The 23,232-nt window shown below is 49.0% G+C and overlaps 6 protein-coding genes across 6 annotated transcripts; 2 read left to right on the top strand and 4 right to left on the bottom strand.

Annotated features, from left to right (window-relative positions):
- Positions 1-1,271: 1,271 nt before the first annotated feature.
- On the bottom strand, positions 1,272-3,058 carry LAJ45_03893 (uncharacterized protein; the record flags this gene model as incomplete). The annotated part of the gene is made up of 3 exons (XM_046113475.1): positions 1,272-2,728; positions 2,794-2,963; positions 3,021-3,058. 3 exons carry the CDS (start codon positions 3,056-3,058, stop codon positions 1,272-1,274), a joined length of 1,665 nt encoding a protein of 554 aa, XP_045973204.1.
- Positions 3,059-5,754: 2,696 nt separating this feature from the next.
- Positions 5,755-6,228, bottom strand: LAJ45_03892 (uncharacterized protein; the record flags this gene model as incomplete). Its single annotated transcript, XM_046113474.1, has 1 exon — positions 5,755-6,228. One exon carries the CDS (start codon positions 6,226-6,228, stop codon positions 5,755-5,757), a length of 474 nt encoding a protein of 157 aa, XP_045973203.1.
- Positions 6,229-6,239: 11 nt separating this feature from the next.
- On the bottom strand, positions 6,240-7,039 carry LAJ45_03891 (uncharacterized protein; the record flags this gene model as incomplete). Its single annotated transcript, XM_046113473.1, has 2 exons — positions 6,240-6,758; positions 6,842-7,039. 2 exons carry the CDS (start codon positions 7,037-7,039, stop codon positions 6,240-6,242), a joined length of 717 nt encoding a protein of 238 aa, XP_045973202.1.
- A 930-nt stretch (positions 7,040-7,969) lies between these two features.
- On the top strand, positions 7,970-9,825 carry LAJ45_03890 (uncharacterized protein; the record flags this gene model as incomplete). Its single annotated transcript, XM_046113472.1, has 3 exons — positions 7,970-8,001; positions 8,081-9,488; positions 9,553-9,825. The coding sequence occupies 3 exons, from the start codon at positions 7,970-7,972 to the stop codon at positions 9,823-9,825; spliced, it is 1,713 nt and encodes a 570-aa protein (XP_045973201.1).
- A 443-nt stretch (positions 9,826-10,268) lies between these two features.
- Positions 10,269-10,874, bottom strand: LAJ45_03889 (uncharacterized protein; the record flags this gene model as incomplete). Its single annotated transcript, XM_046113471.1, has 1 exon — positions 10,269-10,874. The coding sequence occupies one exon, from the start codon at positions 10,872-10,874 to the stop codon at positions 10,269-10,271; it is 606 nt and encodes a 201-aa protein (XP_045973200.1).
- Positions 10,875-21,372: 10,498 nt separating this feature from the next.
- LAJ45_03888 (uncharacterized protein) lies at positions 21,373-22,870 on the top strand (the record flags this gene model as incomplete). The annotated part of the gene is made up of 6 exons (XM_046113470.1): positions 21,373-21,632; positions 21,715-21,737; positions 21,808-21,988; positions 22,088-22,271; positions 22,349-22,389; positions 22,471-22,870. 6 exons carry the CDS (start codon positions 21,373-21,375, stop codon positions 22,868-22,870), a joined length of 1,089 nt encoding a protein of 362 aa, XP_045973199.1.
- Positions 22,871-23,232: the final 362 nt, after the last annotated feature.

Genomic DNA, 23,232 nt, shown 5'->3' with positions numbered 1-23,232 from the left:
CTCCTACAACTACTAAGTTTGTAAGGGTATACACCACAACCCTCACAACTCAGCGGTTGGAGGAGTGTGGGGTAGATGTTCTGGAGGACTGACTAGCTTGCCTGTTCCCCTGACTCAATAAATCGCCATTGAACATGTTTGAGTACATCTCAAGAAGCTTTACCATCAACACTATACTACCCCCATTTAGGAATATGATGCTAGATTACCTCAAGTATTGAAGCCCCGCGTGGAGGAAGGTCTAATTCATTGCTGGGAACTGTTATCTGATGGTACATGGTTTATTCTCTGGAGATTTGGTAGCTAGTATAGTTGAGAGCATGCCTAGGAGAATAGAGTTGTTATAAAGGCAAGGGGTTGGTATACAGGATATTAAATGTCCAATTATCTTTATTTAGCTACTATTGAACAACTATACAAAAAAACAGCTCTCCAAAGGGTCAATTGTGGTTGCTGGGTGGGTAGTCATGATGGGGCGTGAGGTGTCGAAACCCGTTGCTACGCCGCCCCATACGATGATTTACGACCCAGAACTATACATATCCGGCCATGCGTTTCAAGGGGTTGTAGATACATGTATACATGCAATACCTAAACCGGTACCCGTTATTGTAATAATGTTTTAAGAACGCACGGGGCACTGGGCCCGCGGGGGGGGGGGGGGGGGGCAGAGATTCTAGCTTGGTAGAGTTCGGGGCTACAACTTGAAGTAGGTTTAGGGTGCATATCCGATTTTCTTTTTTGGGGGGTTCAGAAGCTTACTTGTAACTACAAGTAGCTAGCTGAGGATATATATACCTATGAGGGGGCCTATGTACTAGATATAGCTGAACATTAGGATCGAAGCCTTGCGGGTTGTGTTGTAATTGCGTCATTTGGTATCACTCGATCGGACGTCTCGAGACATCTCGTCCCAGGGTCGTCTCGTCAGGTCTCGGGACATTGAGTAGCGTGCACATCATCAATCATCAATCTTTTATATGTGTTTATTAGCTACAGGACCTATATAAATAGCATACTAGTGGTGTCTAGAGTGACACTTAAAGTCCATTATCTATTAACAGTCTGTCGCACCTGGCCTATTCATGGGACGACCGGTCTATCAATGGAGGCGTGGGTGGGCCGCGTTTACTGTTCGACTAGAACAGCCGTCTCAGTTCATGCATGTCACAAAAAAGAACAAAAGTTTCTATTGAAGGAGTAGATAAATACAATAAAGGAATTCTTGTAGTCAATACATGTCAAGCAAATGCATATGCACAAAATCTCTCTCAGAGCGACGTCACCGACCTCCTCATTACAATTTCATCCCACATCCAATCGAGCAACATATCATCCGCCTCGCCCACCGTCGGCCTCTCCGCCAAAAAACCCTTCTCCATCCTCGGCGACGGATACATCCAGTGATACCCATCCATGCTCGTCTCGGGCCTCAGGTCCGTGATGCTGTACGCATCGATAAACGACACGCGGGTGCTGGCCGTCTCCTCAAGCTCCATATCATCCATCTTAGCCGCCCTCTCAGCCTTCATCCGCGCAGCCCACTCCTTGACAGCAGCGAGTGTCATATTACGCTTCCTCCATGAGTTAGCCCGCGTGTGGCCCTCCTCCTCGAAGCACTGCAGCGGCTGCACCACGCTAGCGGTCGACCGCACGAGCACATGAGCGCCCTTCCAGCGGCTGTCAAAGTAGTCGAAAGCCGTCTTGTGGTACGCGAGAAACTCGTCGTCGGACATGCTACTGGCAAAGTTGCCCACGTCGAACACCACAACCTGTGGTGTCTCCAGCTTGTCGAGGCGCTTCACGGCATCACGGAACTTCCCCCCCACAAACGCAAACGTGACGTCAACCTTGCGTCCCTGGGAGATGGAGTATGTCCGCGTGGCAGCCCGATTGCCGTGCTCGAGCAGCGACATTTCCGGGTGCTGCTCACACACACCCGTACTCTCGTCGCTCCCAAATAACTCTGGGAACGCCCGCGCGCACACATACCCACGAGCCACTGAGCCGCCGATGAACACCACATGGCGCAGCGCCGGCACCTCGTCCAGGACATCCGCAAAGCTCCTGTGCGGGATCTTGCACTCGTAGGGTGAGTACACGTACCGCGAGTGGTCGGGCAGGGAGTTCCCCGCTATCGAGACCTGCGAGGAGGGGCGGAATTCGCCGTACGAGTATGTGGACCGCATTCTGGCCTCGACAAGGTCGTGGTTGATCCACCGTCCATCCAGCACCTCTTCGTAGCTCTTACAAGCGCGGTGGACGTCGTGCTTGTCTCTACCGATTGGGAAGGGGCCTCTCTGGGCAATGAGCAGGTGTGGTGTTCCGCCAACAGACTGCTTGTAGAGCTTAGCGGCGTCGGGGTCGCCCTGCAGTTCGGTGCAGTTGGGGTAGTTTGGCCATGCGTAGACCTGGTATTCTCCCTCTTCGTGGAGCACCATCGCGGCTTCGACGGTGCGCGGGTTGATTTTTGTGAGGGCGGTGACGGGGACGGAGGCGGCGGTCGGGCCGTAGAGTTGGATGTTGTAGTTCGGGGGGCAGTACTCGGTGTCTCCATGGTTGCATTCGATGCGCAGACGGAAGGGCTGGTTGATGGCTACGATGCTGGGGAAGTGGGCGGTCCAGGGCCCGGGGGTGAGTGGGGTGGACTCTGAGAGAGGGTTGAAGCTGGATGGGAAGGGGGTTATATGGCTGGAAGTCTTGGTGAGTGGGTAGACTTTGTTTGTATCTGAATTCTAACATAAGCTCCCGTTCATATATAGCTCAATGCATTGATAGCTGAAGTGATTATACCAATTATACTCTCTTCGCCTCCCAATGGGTGCTTAAGCGGTTTGTACAGAGATAGTGAACCCGGGCCCCCGACTTTTGTGATAAATGTAAATACTCCCAGGAATCCTACACAATATAATAACGCTCGGATACTCCTTCGTGATAATCTTATCGGTATGCTCGCCCCTGCCCTACACTCCGTTTATCATTAAAATACAGCAAACATATAAATTTTGGCCATTGCTTACCTTGCGGGTGTGAAATGGGCTCCTTTCTTAAAACTCATAATTCTATCGTATCCGTGATGAGGTTTGTCGTTGTTGAGAGTTCACCGCAGAGGTTGAGAAGCTTCGGACTCAAGGCTGAAGTTGAAGTGACTTGTACAGTAGTGACATGTACAAAGAAGATAAGAGATCGATCTCTCTTTTTCTATTATTACCCCAATGGCTTGTTGACGCATATGAAACCTTTATTCCGATGCAAGAGCGGGCGGATGGAATTCGGGCGAGCCAATCAGACCTATGCTGTTGTCTGAGTGCGCAGGACGGGAGAAAATCTCGGAGAGTGACGCAGTGAGATCTGAGGTGGTGAGGGCCTTTAGGGCATAGTTTAGTTGTAGGCATTCCGAATTAACCAAGTGAGGTGCGATCTGCAATTTCTTTACGGCCCGCGGGTTCGGTGCGTTGTTGGGCGGGTTTCTTGGTGTTGAGGTTTACTAGGCTGGATTTACTTTAATAGGCCGCCAAGACATTGGAATGTCTTAGTTGAAGATAGATATCGTCTTAAGTAGAAATTGGGGGTATGAGAGATTCCGATGAAGTCTTGTTGTTTATTACTAGTAGTTCTGATGCGAGGATGCCTGAAAAAACTTTGTTAGACGGTCTATATAGTATCTCCTAAAGTTTACTGAGTTAAACACCAATGGCAAGGCATACATACAAATAGATGTAGTAATCCTAAAATCTGGATCAGATCAAGCTCCGTGTATGAGTGCCATTGGGCTTGACTAACTTACCTACATGTAGTCTCTCAGCCGTGTATTTGGATGCGAATTACTCCAGTAGCAAAGAATGAATACCCTCTCGATTCATCACCACTGAATCACGATATGACTTTCCATAAGTGACAACGCTGTGAATCCCCATAAGTGATACAGAAGTGGCAAATTCAATGGACGTTTGTGTTATATTTCATTATCCACTATAATACCTGAAAGCTTGAGCTAGCCTGATGATGGGTGAAGTTTTTTCTATATACCGGATTTGATTTTTCTAAAAATCAATTCTTATCACATGAGGTATTCCCACTGCTACAAGCTAATAGTCGTGGTGATGGTATGTAAGAACCTACGCACAACCAATCAAACGATGTTTTTAGTGATGAGCCTACCCCAGATGAACATAGTGGGGAAACTTACATTGCAGAACGGGCGATATGGATGTTGAGATGACAAGTTTGTGGCCTCATGTACGTACATCTTGTTGATGTGCCACGAATTTATGAGACTGAAGAGAATCAAGTTGTATGTATGATTGAACTGAAGAGAATCAAGCTGTATGTGTGATTGAACTAAAGAAGCAACGAGACCTAGGGAAGAAGAAAAGGCTCCTTTTATAACTAAAAAAGCCATGACATGACAAACGTTAACACGTATATATATATCATCAAGACAACCAAACTCGTTGTCTTGATCACACAGTACTGATAACAGATAGCAAAGACTGCAAAAACAACACATCTTATAATACCTATCATGATGAATTTGACAATTGTGCTAATGATATTTTTCGACACTGTAATGTTTGCTTTTGGGAGGCGTGGGGAGGAGGGGCGTGAGAGAGAGACATCGCCATAGCGCGGGAGTTGAAGACAAGGTCTCACAATACGTGGTAAAAGTTAAAACTTAGTATATAAAGACTAATAAAGACCCACGTGTTGTCAATTTAGCTCAGCGGCCCATAGACGGTTCCAAAATGGCGAAGCCTCCTCCGGAGTCAATAAAATGGTCCTCCCTGGGCCCTTTCAGCTACACGCAAATCCTTCGGCCCCTCATCGGGGTTGGAATATTGACTCAACGGTTTTTATGAAGCATATGTAGTTAATGTTTACCGCAGCTTGGCAAATTGGCCGTTAATTTGAATTTTGATATGTCGTTTTGACCAAGATTTATAATTTAGGCACTGAGGTATAAGTTTGGTGGATTTATATACTCTGAGCTAGATTTGTAGCATTTAATATGTAGCTCATGGGTGAGTTAACGGACAGTCCGGCGATAGCAGATGCTGGTTTCAAACTCACCACAGGAAAACCATTTGATTAATCCGCAGTTTATCCTAGGGCTGTCTACTCGGTCATCATAAGAGACACCTAACTACAGCTTTAAATTTATGTTGGAATATCTCCTCAGTTAAGTACTAACTTTGAAATAGTAGCGCGTTAGGAATCTGGTGAGCTTCAGTATGGTTTATAATTATGGTTTGCAGACTCTAGCTCTGTTATATCGGGTTCATGTTGGCGGATATATGTGTGAGTTGACCAATAGATCAGAGCTCTGTCCTTCCAGTCCCCTTCGCCATTGGCTGGACTGTACGTGACATAGAAGTGGCTGCCCTACGCCGATTCGATGCTCTTAGTTCCTATAGCTGGAGACATAATGCACTCTGGTGTTGGTTCAAAATGTTTTCCCAATATTACTATAGCCATTGATATAATCCATAGCCAATTAACGGGTGGTCCGGGAGCTCAGGCGGCGATGAACACCTCTGTGATGCCCAACGGCGGTATATAAAGCCGGTCCTTGCTTTCACATTCAGGCTTTGAAATGCACCTAGATAATAACGGTCCATCGCAGTGCAGTCATACCACGTTCATCATATATTCTGGTTACAAAATTCCAATTCTACTTTGGACAACATCTATTGGATTCTAAAAAGACTATACATGTCTATATATATATCCATAATATAACTACAACACCCAAGTCTATATCGCCATCTTAGCCACCTCTCTCAGGCCCCTCTCCAGATCATCCCTCAGATCCTCCCACCCTTCACACCCCACACTCACCCTCACGACCGTCTTCGCCACAAACTCATCCGTCATAGCCCTCCACTCCACCAGACTCTCCACGCCGCCCAAGCTCGTCGCATGATGGAACCACTTCAACCTACTCGGCAGCACCTTCGCCTGCTCCCCCCTCACCGTATGAATCGCAAACACCGGCCCAAACCCACCCGGCATCTGCTCCGCCAGCCAGGGCTCCTTCTCCTGCAAACTAGCATGCGACACCCTCTCCACCACGCCCCTAATCTCCTCATCCGCCGCCACCAACCCCGCCAGCCACCCCGCCAGCCTCGTCGCACTCTCCGACTGCCTCATCACCCTTAGCTCCAGCGTCCTCACACTCCTCAACCCCAGCCACCCCTCCAGCCCGCCCATCACCGCGCCCACATACATCCTCTCCCACCTCAACCTCCCCGCCTCCTCCTCCCCTTCACCGCCACCACCCCGCCCAGCAGGTCCGAATGCCCGCCAATATACTTCGTCGCCGAATGCAACACATAGTCTGCCCCCTGTGCAAACGGATCCTGTAGCGGCGGCGGCGCAAACGTACCATCCACACACAGCAGTGCCCCGCGCGAATGCGCCTTCTCCGCATACTCGCGTATGCTGGTCGCCGTGCCGTCAGGGTTGAGCGGCGTCTCGAGGTGGATGAGGTCCCCCGGGTGGAGGTCGTCGGGCGCGCAGTCGAGCGGCAGGACCTGCAGGCCCGTGAGGCGGGAGAAGATCTTTACGACGTTGTGGCAGCCGTGGTAGCAGTTCCCGATTGCGATGCGGCGCGGGTTGACGCGGACGAGGATGGCGTGGAAGGCGGCGAGGCCGCTGGCGTAGGTTGTGGTGGGGCCGTGGAGGAGGGTGCTGAGGACTTGCTCGAGGCGGGTGGTGGAGGGGGCGGCGAGGCGCGAGTAGATGTAGGGGAGGGAGGGCTGGGGGGGGGGGGGGATTAGTTGGTATGTTTCAATTGGGGTTTGGGGGAGGGGGGAGGGGAGTCCATGGGTGGGGTTTTTACCTTGTCGGAGGTGTTGTCGGCGGCGGCGGCGGCGGCGACGAGGTCGGAGAAAGGGATTAGGGCGTCGGGGTCACGGGGGTAGTGGAAGGTTGTGGAGACGTGGATGGGCGGGGCGACATCGTTCATGCGGCGGGTGGCATGGGCGTCGTCGGCGTGGATGGAGAGCGTGGAGATGGAGGGGGTGCGTTCTGCGGACATTGTGGACTGTGTAGGTGAGTGCTGCTTCAATCTCTATGTATATATACAGGTGGTAGAGTATATAGAGAACTCAGAGATAGTTGAGAGGAGGGGTGAAGGAGGAGGAGGAGGAGGAGGAGCAGGCCTCTTTACGGGTGTAAATACTCCATTCCCTCGGGAGTGCCGTAACTAACTAACTAGACGATCAACTAACCCCATAGCGATTGATAATGATTATTAGAGAAGTGACAGGGGCTATCACGTCAACTGTCTGTCTGTCTGTCTGTCTGTCTGTATGGGGCTAGGTACCTACCCGCCGTTGGAGATTGTTGATTTAGAGTAGCTGTGTAGAGCAGGTCGATATAGTGGGCCGGTGGGCAGTTGTCAGTGCTTCTCCATTCGTCCATTCATCCTAGAGATGCCTCTTTCAATCACTCGCAGCACAGTTGATCATTGACCCCGCCCCCGCTTCCCTTTCCGTTTTCCTTTCTCTCCCCAGACACAGACACAGACCCCTGTCGACATGGCTGTCATGTCACCTGCACCGCGATAACGATAACAGACCGCAGACAGCTCCGTGCTTACTTTACCTGGCTGCTGTCTGCTGCTGAATAATGCCGACGATAGCCAGTAGCTGGCCCGAGGTACATACGTGGGAGACGTCGCTTGTCCACAGCTTGTCTTGTCTTCTCCACAGCTTGTCCTCCTCTGCTTGTCCTCCTCTGCTTGTCCTCCTCTGCTTGTCCTCCTCTGCTTGTCCTCCTCTGCTTGTCCTCCTCTGCTTGTCTTCTCACTGAGCTCCATTTATTATCATTTATTATCCATCACATCATCATCCATCCTCTCATTCATCAACAGCCAACAGCTATTCGAGAATTGAGTGGATTGCCCCTCATCAGGCCATTAAAGTCTATCTGCAGCTAGCAATTGCTCTCTTACCACTCCGTCAAGATGCTCAGCTACCTCACCCACCGTAGAAATTGGTACCCCTCCTCAGACCCCACTGCTCTCTACGTCTACTATACATACACACATACAGCTCACACTAACACCCCTCTACAGCAAGGAAAAGCAGGCCTCCCGTGCATCTGCAATTGCCTCGCTCCCAGCAGTCTATCACGAACCCCTCACACTCCCTGACATTACAATCCTCACCACCCCCGTCTCCATCACCTCCTCCCTCGTCCGAAAAGGCGACTGGAAACCTATCGAGATCCTGCACGCCTACGGCAAGCGTACACTGCAAGCCCATGCCCAGACAAACTGCATAACGGAGGTCCTGATCCCCAAGGCGGAGGAGTGGCTAGCCCACTCCACAGCCAGTGGCAGGGATACTGACGCCGGCGTAAACCTCAGTGGCCCGCTCGCCGGTATTCCAGTCAGTCTTAAGGACACTGCAAACGTCGCGGGATACGATAGCTGTATTGGCTACAGCAAGTACACGAAACGTCCTGCGAGGGAGGACGCGCCGTTGATTAGGCTGCTGAGGGATGCGGGTGCGGTTCCGTTTGTGAAGACGAATATACCAATCACGCTGCTCTCGTTCGAGAGCACGAACCCCGTCTTTGGGCGTGCTTCAAACCCGCACAATGCACGCTACTCCCCCGGCGGTAGCACCGGTGGTGAAGCCGCCCTCCTCGCTTTCGGCGGAAGCCGCATCGGCGTCGGCACCGACGTCGCCGGGAGTGTCCGTGTGCCCGCCCACTACTGCGGGATCTACGCTCTGCGCTGCTCGACCGGCCGCTTCCCACGCTCGGGCTGCATGAGCGCCATGGCCGGCCAGGAGGGCGTCCCAGCCGTCTACTCGCCCATGGCAAAGACAATGCCCGACCTGAGCTACTTCCTCGGCGCCGTGATCGGCATGGAGCCGTGGAAGTACGACCACACCGTGCACCCGCTCCCCTGGCAACCCTTCCTCCCCGACCGCCCCATGCGCTGGGGCGTCATGCGCAGCGACGACGTCGTCCCGCCCTCCCCCGCCTGCGCGCGCGCCCTCGAAACCGCCATCGCAGCACTAAAATCCCAAGGCGAGCAAATCACCGAACTCGACAACGTACCCAACAACCTCACCTCCCTCCGCGTCGCCGCACACCTCCTCAACGCCGACGGCGGCACCACATACACCTCCCACTTCACCTCAGCCTTCGAAGCCAACGACCCGGGTGTCGCGCAGATGCGCTTCTACTTCCGCCTCCCGCGCCTCGTCAAGCGGCTCTACTGCGCATACGTGCGCTACATCCGGCGCGACGCAAAGTGGGCCGACTGCCTGAGCGGCTGGCACGCGCGCAGCGCCGAGGAGCAGTGGAAGCTGGTGATTGAGCGGGAGAACATCAAGAAGGCGTGGTTCGACTACTGGGAGGAGCAGGATCTGGACTTTGTACTCACTGTGCCGAATGCGCTGCCGGCGGTGCCGGAGGGCGGGATGAAGCGCGGGTTTGCGAGTTGTGGGTATACGTTTTTGTGGAATCTTGTTTGTGTCCCCCCTCTACACTTATATTCAGTATGTAAAATGCTAACAGGAGAAATGATGACAGGTCGACTACGCATCCGGCGTCCTCCCCGTGACGAAAGTCGACGCCGTCAAGGACGCCCTTCCAAGCGGGTTCTTGAAGAGCCTCGATAACCAGATTGCAAAGAACGCATTTGTAGACTACGACGCAACGGCCATGGCGGGGCTGCCGGTCGGGATACAGGTTGTGACTAAGCGGCTGGAGGAGGAGAAGTGTTTGTGGGGCATGCAGAGGGTTGTGGAGTGTCTGGGGATGGTGGGGGATGCGTATCAGGAGATTGAGGTTAAGGTAGGCTAGCTATGTAGGTAAGTGGGGTAATGATTGCCGGGGGTGGTTTTTTCGGGAGGTTGGTCGGTCGGTCATGGGGTGTCACTCACTCACTCTCCGAGTGCTGGTTGGCTGGCGGACTCGGTGATGGATGGACTTTTGTGATTATGAACTTGTTATGATTCCTTTCTGTAAATAATAATTTGATATGATGATATGAATTTTTGATGTTGCTAAATATAGTTTTCAACTAACCAGCTAATAGATGCTACAATTTTTACTCCCGCTAATAATAAAATACAATTTGATTCCATTCCCAATAAGAAACAACAGAAAAAGTTTCCACATAAAAAAAAAAACACAAGATGAAAACAAATGAATGTTCCCTCATTCCCATTAACCAACAACAATAACGCCGATCCCATCCCATATCAAACCCATAATCCATGCTTATCCGGCCAGCCAGCCCCCACCTACACCACACCGGCCCACTTGCCCCCCCTCCTCGCGCCGCCCTTCCTCCACAAACAGACCAAACACACCGCCGACGCCGCAAACAGCACCGTCACCACAATACCGACAGCCCACACCCCCTTCATCATCTCACACACGCCCACACTGCTCACGACCCACTGCGCATACTCCAGCGGCACCAAATACAGATCGCCCCTCTTCGCATGGAAGCCGACATTATTGCTCACGCTGACATACGCGCCGGCGCTATTCTCGGCGAAGATGCCGACAGCGCGGCACGACAGGAATGCGAGCGGCTTTCCGACAACGATGGTTGTGACGAGGAGGGCGAGGAGGAAGACTGCGTCTGTGGCGGCGGCGTAGTGCGCGGGCAGCTGGGCGTCGTAGTAGAGGGCGAGGGTGATGATGGCGTAGAGGAGGGTGAAGATGGAGATGCAGAGGGTGCCGATGAGCGCGGAGGAGGGCTGCTGCATTGCGTCGGCCATGGCGCCGATGAGGTGGGCGCTCAGGCCGAGGGTGGTGATGAGGCAGGCGAGTTGCAGGCAGCGGCTGGCGAGGAAGATGTAGCCGAGGGCGCCGTTGGCGTGGAGTGATGAGCGGGGCATGTTGATGGTGTTTGTGATGGTTGTGGTGGTTGGTATTTGGTAGTGGTAGGTTTTTTTAGTGGTTGGAAATGATCGTGAAGCCGGTAAGTAGTAGTGGCAGTGTAATAATAGTAGTAAAACGGGGGGGAAAAGGACTAGTAAAAAGGATAAGATGTTTAAACTGCGCTGCAGTGGAATCGTCAAGTCCTATCGAAGGAAAGTATCGATTCTAGAAGTGAACAAGAAAACCGAAAAAGGAAAATAGTGAACTGACTGTGATTGAGAGGAAGTCCGGTCATAGGGGGGGAACCACGCCTCCTTATGTATCTACGGTATGGTACGGTGGAGAATTTGCAAACACCCCCACCTCCCTCCTGTTTCTCCACCGAAAAAACATCTGCATCTCGAAACCCATCAAGGGGGCAGCAGTGCGTGCTCGCGAGCGCAGATCCTGTCAGAAGGCTAACTGACGGGTCCATACAGGGCCTGTTTCTCCCTCCGTGGTTGATCGTCCCAAGGGTCCGTTTTTCTGCATCTAGCCGGAAATAGTTTGCCGCTGTAGCAAACGGGGGAGGGTTAGGGGTTTCGCACCACTCAGGGGTTCCATCGAAGAGTGGCGATTTCTATTGGTTGGCCTGCGAGGGCGCTTATAATGTTTCCCCCCCACCCCCTGCTTCTCAGGTTGATTCGCTGCTGGCGACTCTTTTTGCAACTTGTGAAAAATTAAAAGCTGAAAATATCCAACAAACTAACCTCGATACTGCACCCTCATGGAGTCATAATTACCGCAAATTAGCTGCTTGAGGCTCTGATCGTCGCAGGAACGCGACCGATTCGGCGTTGTGTAAATAGACCCCCCCCAATCTGCTTCTGATTCTAGAGCAATTTGTGGAAGCAGCTTGAGATGAAGAATTTCGGCGGCTCGACTATTATTGGTGCTAAAGAACCTTCATTAACGCGGGACCAGGCAGGCATTCTTGGCGCTCGATAAAGTTAAAGTAGATAGGCCCCACGGATAGATAGATGCCTAGATCCTATTGATAGATTGATAGCATACTAAATTGCTTAGAGCCTAGCTTAACCAGAATTCCTCAGGGCATCCTTACCCATATTCTACCTATATCGCCAGTATGGAGAGATATATTCGGAGAAGAGTTTAATTTGGCTTTAGCTTCGTCTCCAGAATCCTAGAACTAGTTTTAACTTTCAGCTCAAGTATCACAATCAGGGGATGAGAGAGATCGATATTCAGTCGGTCGAGACCAGAGATGTTTCCTAACCTGGCGCGGTATCTTCCCGTGATTGACAAAAAGGACAGATCAATGGATTTCAAACGAGTCTATTTCCAGTTGATATTTGATACTGTATAGCCTTAGTGGCCTTAACGTTCTTCTTAAGCTCTGAGTTTGCACCGATTAGGCGTTTATATGCGTGTTCCACCTTGCAGGAACCCATGTAGTTCACCGCCGCGGAGATGGTCAATCCACTGCGATCTATTCCAAATAGGTTCGGAAACTGGTGGGGGCGAAAAGCCAGAAACTCCTTCGGTGCGCAGATTGGCGTTGTGAAAAGCAGGAGGACCCATGAAGAAACCAGCCTTGATCGAAGAGGCTGGATGGGACCAATTCAACAGAATCGACATCAATGGATCCGGAGTGAACGGACTCTAATTAAGGCTACGTACCTTTTTGATCTAGGCCACGTATACAGCAGTAGCACAATGGATAGATGGCATTCTGCTCTCGTGCCATATGTGGGCGGCAAGAACTTAATTGAGAGATAGACTACACGCACTCGATTGATCGATAGAACTGCTGGCCTCAAGTGATACGTAATATGTACATCTTTTTGCACTGCAGTTGCCGGAGGTAAAAGGGAACACCATCGAAGCATTCATCGTGGCCATGGATGATGTTCAAGTTTAGATATTTGCACTTCCATCTCGCATAACATTCATCAAGTACTTGCATCCTATAGACGTTCGATGTGTGTATAGTTGATCACGACGCGGAGAATTTAGCGTCTATATTTCTACCTATAATAAGAAGTACCGTACAATAGCAAGTCATGATAAGCACGTAGACCTCATCATCCTATACATATTCACCTACTCCATGAGATATCACTCGGAAAGGCAACCTTAGTCGCCGCACCTTTTTTTTTTTTTCGTTTAATTCATTAATTTTAGTCGTCACACCTGATTTTTTAATAATTCGTTAGTTGTATGTACAAGGCTCTGGGATTTAGTGAGTGAACGGATCCTCACCAGTCAACACCCCACTTAGTTCACTCACTTAATGCCAGAGCCTTGTACAGCGCGAGGTAAAAAGTGAAGGCTGGCAACCAAAAATACACCAAAATTAGCTTAAACAGAACGAAAACAAACATCCCAATTGCGATCGGGAATAAACAAGGCTTTATAGAGTAAGACTTTGGGTACCAAATTTAATATATCTAAAAGGACACTCTCTCAGGTCAGATATGAAAGAAAGTACATGAGCTAGAAGTACAATTTGGAGATTCGGCTACATCACATACAAATATGTGGTCTTGGCGTGTTTTTTGGCAACTCAACACAATAAAATCAACATAGCTCATGCTAGAGGAATAATAGTTTAATTTTGAGCTGATAAGTCAATTCTTGACATGCAAGAAATATACTTCTCCAATTCTCGGAGATTATTTATGATAATTGGTGGTCTAGGGCCACGTTGAAAAGTAGCATTTTTGGTGTAAAATGGGTTCCCAGCCTTCACTTTTTACCTCGCGCTGTACATAGCGCTCGTCATATTATTAAACATATGGTTGTTACTATAGCTATAGCTATGGATTCAAGGAGAGGATTAATTATCAATATCCAATCACTTTACAGCATTTCCAGACGTACGGTGTGAACAGATCGGACGCGTTTACATGTATCTACCCATCTTGTAAGATTTGAAAATGCTAATGAATAACTTTTATTAAATATCACTTATTTCTATCCCTTCATTTAATCACCAGCACATTCCACCCTCCTATACCACAAATCACCGCTTACTAACAAATTCCGCTGTTTGCTCTCCCCGCCGAATCCGGACAGCAGCATCACCACTCTTCCGGACGCGACCGATCACAAACAATCACTCGGTCGCCAACTGCAATAAGCTTTCTTTGATGTGTCAAATTCTTTGTTTGCCACCCACACAATTGCGTCACACTCTGATTCTAAAGTTCTATCAAACTCTATTCTAAGAGTCATTTAAGCTGACATCGAACTCGTTCTTCAGAACTGCAAGAACACCACAAAGCTCAGAACCGAACTCATCCCCCAGAACTGCTAAAAACACCACAATCAAACCGATTATCGCAGCAACAAGATCTAATTGATAGCGACATTTACGTCTTTATACCTACAACTTTACAAACGCCAGGAATTCGGATATAGCTTCTTGCGATGTCTACACTTACTCTGGGCTCTCCAAAGCCCACCGGGAGCTCTTCCAAGCCAGAAAGAAGTGCTTCAGAGCTTACTTCAAGCTCTTCAAGGGCCACCAAAAGCTCTCCAAAACCATCAAAAAGCACCCCCAAGCTCGCCCCAAACACCCAACCAACTGAACCCCCTTTCTCCTCACTCCCCAACAGCATCACAGAACTCACCGAGATCCTCACCCACCTCGGCCACCCCCGCACGCCACCCACCGCCTCCGCCACTCCGCACTCCGCACACCCCGCTCCCCCCGCGCCAGCACCCCATCCCTACCACTTCCCCACCACCCTCGGCCCGCACCTACACGAACAAACCTACATCCTCTCTGCCCTTACCGCACTCCTCCAGCTCCTCCATAACCAGCGGTGGACGCCCACCACGGCCGCCACCAACCTCGCCTCCCTGGAGCGGAAGCGCAGCACCGTGTCCACACTCACGATCCTGCCGGCGGAGCCAAAAGGCGGGCCTGGGGACGAGATGGCGACGCTGAAGTACGCGGCGCTGAAGCGGCAGAAGGAGGCGTGGGAGGCGATGACGGTCGCGCAGCGGGAGTGTGAGTATGAGGAGCTGCTGGGGCGGGTGGATGCGGCGAGGGCGAGGGTGGAGGAGGAAGGGAGGGCGGGGGCGGGGGTGGCGGAGGAGGTGTTGGGGGTGTTTGATGCGCAGTTTGATGAGGCTGTGGAGGTACTGGTGGAGAGGTGGGGGGTGTGGGGGACGAAGGGGCTCGGGGATGATTTGGTGATGCCGAGGTTGTATGGGGGGTTTTTGGATTGAGGGTGTACTGGGGATGGTATGGGTTTTTTGGGGAGTTGTGTTTGTTTGGTGCGCTTGCTGTTGGATGGGGTCATTGTTCCTGTTGTGTTTTTATATTATGTATTATTACTCAACAACTAATATCTCAACTTGTACTAATATGCTAGATAGTTATACTAGTAATCATTAGCCATATCCCAAAGAATTTCTCCGCAGTGTTTGCTTCTCTGTACTCATGTGTTTAAATCTGATAATAGTGACCCATTATGATCAATTCAATATAAATACCAACTCTATAATAATTAATTTAAAAAAAACAAAAAACAAAACTATACAATGTTATCACTCGAATCATAATATGTGATCCAGACACGTTCGGCATCGTGTGAGCACGCTGATCCGGCCACATACTAGACGCCTTCCCGTAAGCTATTGAACGTGTTCTATTGCAATAGAGGATGCTTTTCGAATAGACCAGGTTCCCATAAGCATACGGTGATTGATATAGATTCCTAAAAATCTAATCGGCGCCTACAACAAATTGGGTATCGTAAGGCCATTTTTTGGGACTATTTCTCGCGCTAGTAAGGTGTCCTCCCTATTGCAATGGATAGAAAATGGATAGAGTTCACGAATCAAATAGACCCCCCCCCCCCCAAGAGAGGGGGGGGTCTATAAGAAACACATAGACACACTGTTCTATTCGTTAGAACACCAAAATTTGATCTACCCGGCGATAGAACGCCCGCTATAGCTTACGGGAAGGCGTCCACTATCAAAGAAGACCGCATCATCACGGTCTAGTATTTAAATACTGTTGAATATGGGGTGTTTCGTCCAGATTCCAAGAGACGCCGGCGCCAAATACCAATCGTCCGGTTCTCATCGACATCCGGCACACGAATACAGTACTATCTCCTTATAAGGGTGCGTCGGGACCGAAATTTGGTACCCTTATAGAGCGGTTACCCTTATAGGAGGAGCAAATTTGTGCTGACGAGGCCCAATGAGGACCCAAATACCTACCCTTATAAGGCGAATACCCTTTATAACCCGAACCCTTAATATAAAGAGATTGTTCCCAGAAGTTTGCAATCTGAACCTAAATAGTAGGCTCATCTGGAAGATTAAACCTGACCGCCAAGGACATTCTGTACGTTTAACCATATGATCCAAAGATGAAATGATAGCCGTAGAGCCAGGCCCAGGTACCCACCAGGGCAGCTGCCAAGATCTCAGAATACTCTACCTATAACATACTCCATAACCTCCTCCCTCCACACACCAATCACATCACGGCATTGATCCCTCTCCGGATCTCCGAGTAGATTATTATATTACTGAGCCAACCCCGCCCCAGCCCCTAAATCAACATCAATCCCTAACCGGGGATTCATGGAGCTGTTATCGGGATATTAATCATATGTGGTCACGGAACTTCGGGCATGCATGTGGGGGTATGGTTGGATCAGTGTGTCGTAGTCCGTTGGTGTTGTGTTACTGTAGTCGTCACTGCCAATTCTCAAATTTGACTGTACATACGATCACTATTCCAAACCTCAAGCCCCCAAGAAGGCTCCCCAACTGGTACTCAACGGTAAACTCCCGTCGTGCGCACCCACCACTATCAACAACGGCAGCCCTCCCCATGCACATGTATATATCTACGGCGAAGCTTCGGCAAAATATTACTCATCACCTTCCCCACGCGCTACCTATCACGATGTATTCTCGCCTGACTGAGCCAGCCAGATAGGGTCAGCGACCACTCACTCAACTGTTTCATCCCACAGTCCAGTCGGGATACCCCCGTTGGACGGCGGCCGACATCGGGTGAATGGAGTTGCGGTAAAGTATGTATAAGCCGCTACAACCGTGAGGAAGAGGATTCGCGGATAACGCGGCCCTGGAGAGCACTGGTCGGTATTTTAGGTATATAGATGTAATATTGTTGGGCCAATGTTATCTGGAGATGGCGATCGAGGAGTGTAGTATGTACATGGTATTTTCCCACACTCTGTACCCCTGTAGGTGGACAAGATGTTTCCTCGTGTGGCCGGTCCTGTTCTTGTAGTTAGTGAAGTGCCGTATCAAGCCGGCCAAGGCTTTTTGATGAGATGCATTTCGGCCCTTCCCAACAGGGTCCCTCCCTCCCTCACGTTCCACTCACTCACATCTGTAGAATTAATCTGTTATGAATCTCATTGTAGGTGCTCCAGCAGAGAAAGACACGGGTCGGAATGATGGCACCTATTTCGCTGCCGGTGAATTCTCCGAGAGGCGTTAATTGTTCGTTCTCTTTTTTTTGCCCGATGTCCGTTTCTTTGATCAAGAGAGAAATGTATCGGACCATGAGTGTAGTGATCGACCACTAGTTAATGGGGGGACCGGACAGCCGGTCGATGCGCCGTCCACGTTCTAACATGGCGCACGGACTGTCTTGAGGCTCAACATTTGGGTGTCCCCGGTACAAGCTATACCCTGGCTGCGCAGTGGAGTGGAGTGCAGGTACTCAGCTACGACTCGACATGGCGCCGCCAATTAGAGTGCACGTGGGCTCTAAGAATATTACAAGTCCCTGCAAGCCCATCATCAGGTGGCTTCCGCTGCTACCCTGGGGGATTGTAATAGATTTGCGTTTTGCAATTTGCGCTGTTCATCTTATTCTCATATTGTATGTCTGTTGGAAATGAGCAACCGTAATACTTCACGGGCCTATGCTGACGTTGTGCTGTGATTAATGCGAGTGAGATCCAGTGATCAGTTATGCTAATGCCCAAACAAATCTTAGAACGCGTGGTGGTCGGCTCAAATCCTCTAGATGTCCTCTTCTCTTCAGCATACGTATTTCCACTGCGCCCACCTCATCTCTTTCTCATGGTATAATCCCCTCTTTATACTGCTAATGCTCACTACATCCCGTTCCATACATCAGGCTACAAATTTCAGAAACAATTACCTAATGTAATCGGCTGGGAATCTATGTCTCACCACAAGTACGCACCGTAAGACCACTCTCATGTTTCGGCACGTTTCTCGGAGCGGAAGATTAGTAATGTGGTTACATAGCTGGGCTCGCTCGGAAGGCGTATCGAATGCTTTTTCCACCACTCGGCGATCGGCCCACCCCACTTCGCAGTGAATAGCGGAGAAACCGAGTGTGGTACTGATCCCTTTCTTCGGCTATCTCTGTCAAACCCCGATTTGATGACAGCATCGACAGCTCCGAGACACTGTGTCTATGAAACCCCTGTCCTTCCCCAGAACAAGATGTGCGAAGCCAGAAACAATAAAGATGTTTTCTCCGTATATGCGGGACACATACCTGCTGGGGGAATGGTAATCCGGAGGTTGAAATTCTGCAGGGCAGAGTTAAACTGATTGGATGTTGCATCGGTCACTAGCCAAAAATGTCAACTTAAATGTCAACTTGCGGAACAACAGCTAGTAGGTACTAGCGGTTGAAACACAATGGAGTAGCGGTTCTGGAAACACCAGCAGCTGGCCGATTGATTCACTGAACTCTGAATGAGAGGTGGCTAGGGGAGAGGCTAACTCTTGAACGTTTATGATCATTACGCTTGACAGGTCTAAGCAGTCGAGTCGCAGTTCGCCTCATCTATTCATCAATCCACTATGTTCTACTTTTGTGCTTATAATAAGCCAACACAGTCTCAAGGTTGAATACCTGTTGTCTCATTTATCTTCTCTATTGAATGAGGGTTTTTCTTCCACCCGTTTATACCGGAAGGTAAATCATGAATCATGATCATCAAGAGCTAGCTCGATACTTTCACTGGAGTCGTCTGGATGAGTTCGCTCAGGTGCGTCCTAATTCTTCACATGCTGTGTTCTCATTGAATATGTATTATCCAAGTGCTCAGGCCTCAAAGACTACGCATTAATTACACGGAAGCTTCCATCCTTTGGTGCCTTCTACGCTTCCATCTCAGGAGAAATGAAACGCGCTATCGCTGTACATACGTAAACCTGGAGGACTTTCAAAACGGGGAAGGCTTTAGTTCGGTCTCGATCTTGGTCTGCAAATGAAACTAATCTGAGCTAGTTGATGAATAGCGGAACTTGCCTAAGACCCGGGATGCATCTGAAAAGGATCTCGCCGCGCCTCCCTCTTAAACGTATGTACGTACCTAGGGACCGAGTGACAGGTTATGATTATTCGTCCGGTTCCAGATATATCCAGTCAACCAGCTTTAGAAGGCTGAGCTATTATCTTTACCTTTGGGTCTGTGTTGATTCTAATCTATCTATTCTTGACACCTATGGTTTGTTGTAAATGGTTTTCTGTAAGTGCCCTAACTAATTACCTTTAGTTTGCTTTTTTTTCAGCCACTTGCGTGCGAAGTGGAGTGAACATCACCCAATACTAATAGACACAAAGAATTGTTTTATCTCCACAGGATGTCCTCCATGCTCGCTAGTTATGCCTACTTACATAACAATCTCTCAGCAGAAAAATAGATAGCTACATGGCCTACAATCCCCGATGGCTGATAAGCCACAAAAAAACAACAGAGTTTCTTGAAGGGTTGCCGGGTTAACACCCAAGACCGGCACCCGCCGAAAAGTGGAGATGAAGAAGAAAAAAAAATTCGGATGAAACCAGCGTCCGAAACCATGGCGCTATCGCTTCCGGTAACGGTAACGGAGGCGGGGGTAACGTTTCATAGGTATATACCGCAAAGGTTGGAGCGTTGCACCCGAGTGTTAAATAAGATCCTGGTAAGTTTCTCTCACCAAAAACTGAAGGATTCGCCACAGTTCGAGCAATAATTGGTGCTTTTTTACATACCAGGATCTTCTCTAACGCCCGGGCTTTACGCTCCAAATCTTGCGGTAGGCAAGGCACACATCGTCATTTGCACGTGGCTAACAAACACACCCCTGCTGGAGTAGAGTAGGTTAAGGTATTTGGGTAGAGTACCACAAGAAATATTTGGCATGAAGTACTGGGAGGGGAGAATACAGATCGCTTTTCCAAATAAAATCCCTAGTATCAACTAGCTAGTTAGAAGGTGGCCAGTTTTTGGATTCTGATTCTGATTCACAATAGGAGAGATAAGCCTCCGTCAATTGATGTCAGGGGAACCCAGCAACTGAGGAGTCTGATAGGTAAACCGTACTACACAAAAGACATTACTAACTAAGATATTGGTCATCGGTCAATTTTCTTTGCAGATCTTTTTCAAATAGGGCGGCGCGGTATAAATTGTTCCTACTCCATGTAGGCCAAACGCGGGAACGATGTACTCACCAAATTGATTCCCAGGTTTCAAGGTTTCCATGTGGTGCAGGTTCCATTTTTGCATGCTCATGACCAGGAATAGGCCGAGCATTCGGATATTCATTCCGAGAGGAGTGCTATCTTTTAAAAACGTCAGTTGTCTAGCCCTGAGAGGGGTCTACAAAAGCCATATGCTAACCTCATAAGAATCCCGTGCCGATAAAGGTAATAGTTTATCTTCTTGCGATGGCGCACGACGGACGGTGCCCAAAGCGCAGCCTGAATTTCGCGGCGGGTGGTTAATTGGATGTATGTGGTACGACTACGACCTGCCACTACTGTATTCTACACACGTGCCAATTCCAACCACATATGGATGTTCATGTAGGTACACCACGGAAAATATAGGTTAAAAATGTTTCTATTGGTATACAGTTAAAACTGAATACTTCAATCGATATCAGCAAATATATAGTAGGCAAGCCCATGGCAAGAAGAAAAAAGGGTATCATGTGGGACAATTAAGACCTTGCTATAGCGAGAGCTAACAGCCTCTAGCTGGAGTAATTTAAGCTCATCTAAACTTATATTTCTGGCTTGAGATTTACTCTATAATTCAGAGGTTATAAGATATTCAATTGAAACATTGCCTTCCACATGCATGATTTTAGTTTTGGAATACATACGTGCGCAATTGATCCACATGAGAAGGCCTACATATCTTTTCTACATATGTATCACCTCGCATGGAACGATGGCCGGTTAGACTAATGTGGTGATCGAGTCTCGCTAGAGCATCCCTTTCCCTAGATGCATAGTTAGGCCCCATTTTCATCCCTGTTTCTCTCCTTGCGTTTAGCATTATCCAAGTCTTTCTCCTGACCTTTATAATTAGCGAAATTCTGTCTGGTACGTGGTTGGAATAAAGCTGCAACAAGACCCCACAGTTTTCCTGCCCTCTAAAACCAGCCAACAGCATCAATATCAACCTTCTGGATTTACCGAACGTTTGATATGATCAGATCGCCCGGCAATATAATAGCCTAAAAAACATGACAGGATTTCTCGTCAGCCCGAACTACAAGCCACTTGAGCTTGAGCAACGAGATCACGAGATCTCGCTTATTGCGTGGGGGTTTACGCTGGGGTTTGGGTATCTGGTGGCATGGAAAGGATATAAACAGACGTCGCGGATACCTAGGAGGAAACGCTTTAAGTCGATGTACTTTTGGCTGATCTGGGGGGAGATTATCGCAGTGTTTGGATATGGATGTTTAACGTGGCTACACGTTTCTGAATACGCTGGGCCTAGGTCAGTAGTACTTCCCTCGCCCCCGAACTCCATGAATTAATTCTGGAAGAGAATCGTTTTGGCTGATGTTATGGACGTGTAGCCTTTGGTTGTTTTTGGGGATCTGTTAGTAGGATCAAATCTGCCTGCGTGCGACCTCCGGCCTTTTTTTCTAACACAATTGATCGATATATAGGGGTCTTCTGGATGGTCCAGACCAACACTCAGTCTCAAATCATCATAAACCGCATAGCAGTTATTATAGTCGACAAGCGGCAGATCAAGCTCGTTCGGCGCTGGGTGTTTGCAATTATAACGGTCCTGTGTTTCATCTCCGCTTTCACATGGATAGGTGCTTCGCTGCAGATAAATTCAAGGTATGTGATGTAGTCGATATTGAAGAACTATATATATATATATCGATATAGCTGTGCGCGGTTATATTCTTAATTCACTCGCTAATATATATATACCAGGTTTATCCGTGGCGAAGAGGTGCATACCCGGCTCGAAGGAGTCATATTCATCATCATCGACATCTTCCTCAACGTTTATTTCATCAAGAGCGTCAAGAAACATCTTCTCGAGGCAGGGCTGGAGAAGTATAGGCCTCTGACAAATTTCGTTATCGGTATCATCTGCATATCTATTGGGATTGATGTAGGTTTTTTCCGAGTCCCAGCAAGACACAAGTGGGATCGATGTTTGGGAAATCAATAGGCTGATATCAATTTTAGATGCTTGTAGTAGGGATGATGAGCTACCATAACCCAAGAATGTGAGCACTACCAATCCACCCTTATAATTGAAGTCCAATCTTCCTTTAAATCAATGACGTACTAACAAGAGTCAAAAATAGATGGCTCCAATTCCACCCTCTCGGCTTCATCGTCAAACTCAATATCGAGCTCAGTATGGCCGACCTAATCCGCAAGATTGCGCGCAAAAACGACCTGGGAATGATCAACAAGCCCTTTGAGCTGTCGCAGAACAATGCATTTTCAGACTTCAACTTTGAGATGCAGCGCGACACTACAAACAGCACCATCTCGAAGCCACCAGAGGTCTTGCTCGACATCGACTCCCTTAGGAGTAGAAACATCTCCACTACTGGCTCTTCCAGCGATCAGGCAACTAGTAGCACTGCGGCTGCAGCTACATACCCTGGTACTGGAGCAGGTGATGATAGGTTGCCAGAGGAGAGGGACTGGGAGAAGATGCAGAAGCGGCGGCATAGCTATATGTCGTGTTTGAGATAGAGCGTTGGCCACCTACATGTTTTGGAAAGTGGCGATATGAAAATGATTTTGGAGTTGGTGGGGATGGGCGTTATTTGGGGCTTTTTCTCTTTCTTTTTCTTTTTTCCTTTTACGAAATCAATAGTGTTAATTGGGGAGGCAATACCTGCACTCTTCCACGCACAAATGCATTGGACCGATCTTATTAGAAACTTTACGGCCTCCTCATTCTCCCTCTCAACAGCAACAAATTCGACCCGCTACCTACCCTGCGGGGTCTAGTTCCTGTTATAAATTGATTGGGGGATTTCTTCTTTCCTTTCTGGACCTGGATTCATTCGGACGGCGCTGCCGCTTAAATATGCGATAAATGTATGTACATA

The sequence above is a fragment of the Morchella importuna genome (assembly GCF_003444635.1).
Source record: "Morchella importuna strain M04M26 chromosome Unknown Morimp01GS009, whole genome shotgun sequence".
Taxonomy (NCBI): domain Eukaryota; kingdom Fungi; phylum Ascomycota; class Pezizomycetes; order Pezizales; family Morchellaceae; genus Morchella; species Morchella importuna.
Note: the sequence above shows the minus strand (reverse complement) of the source record. Positions and strands in the feature narration are given on the sequence as shown.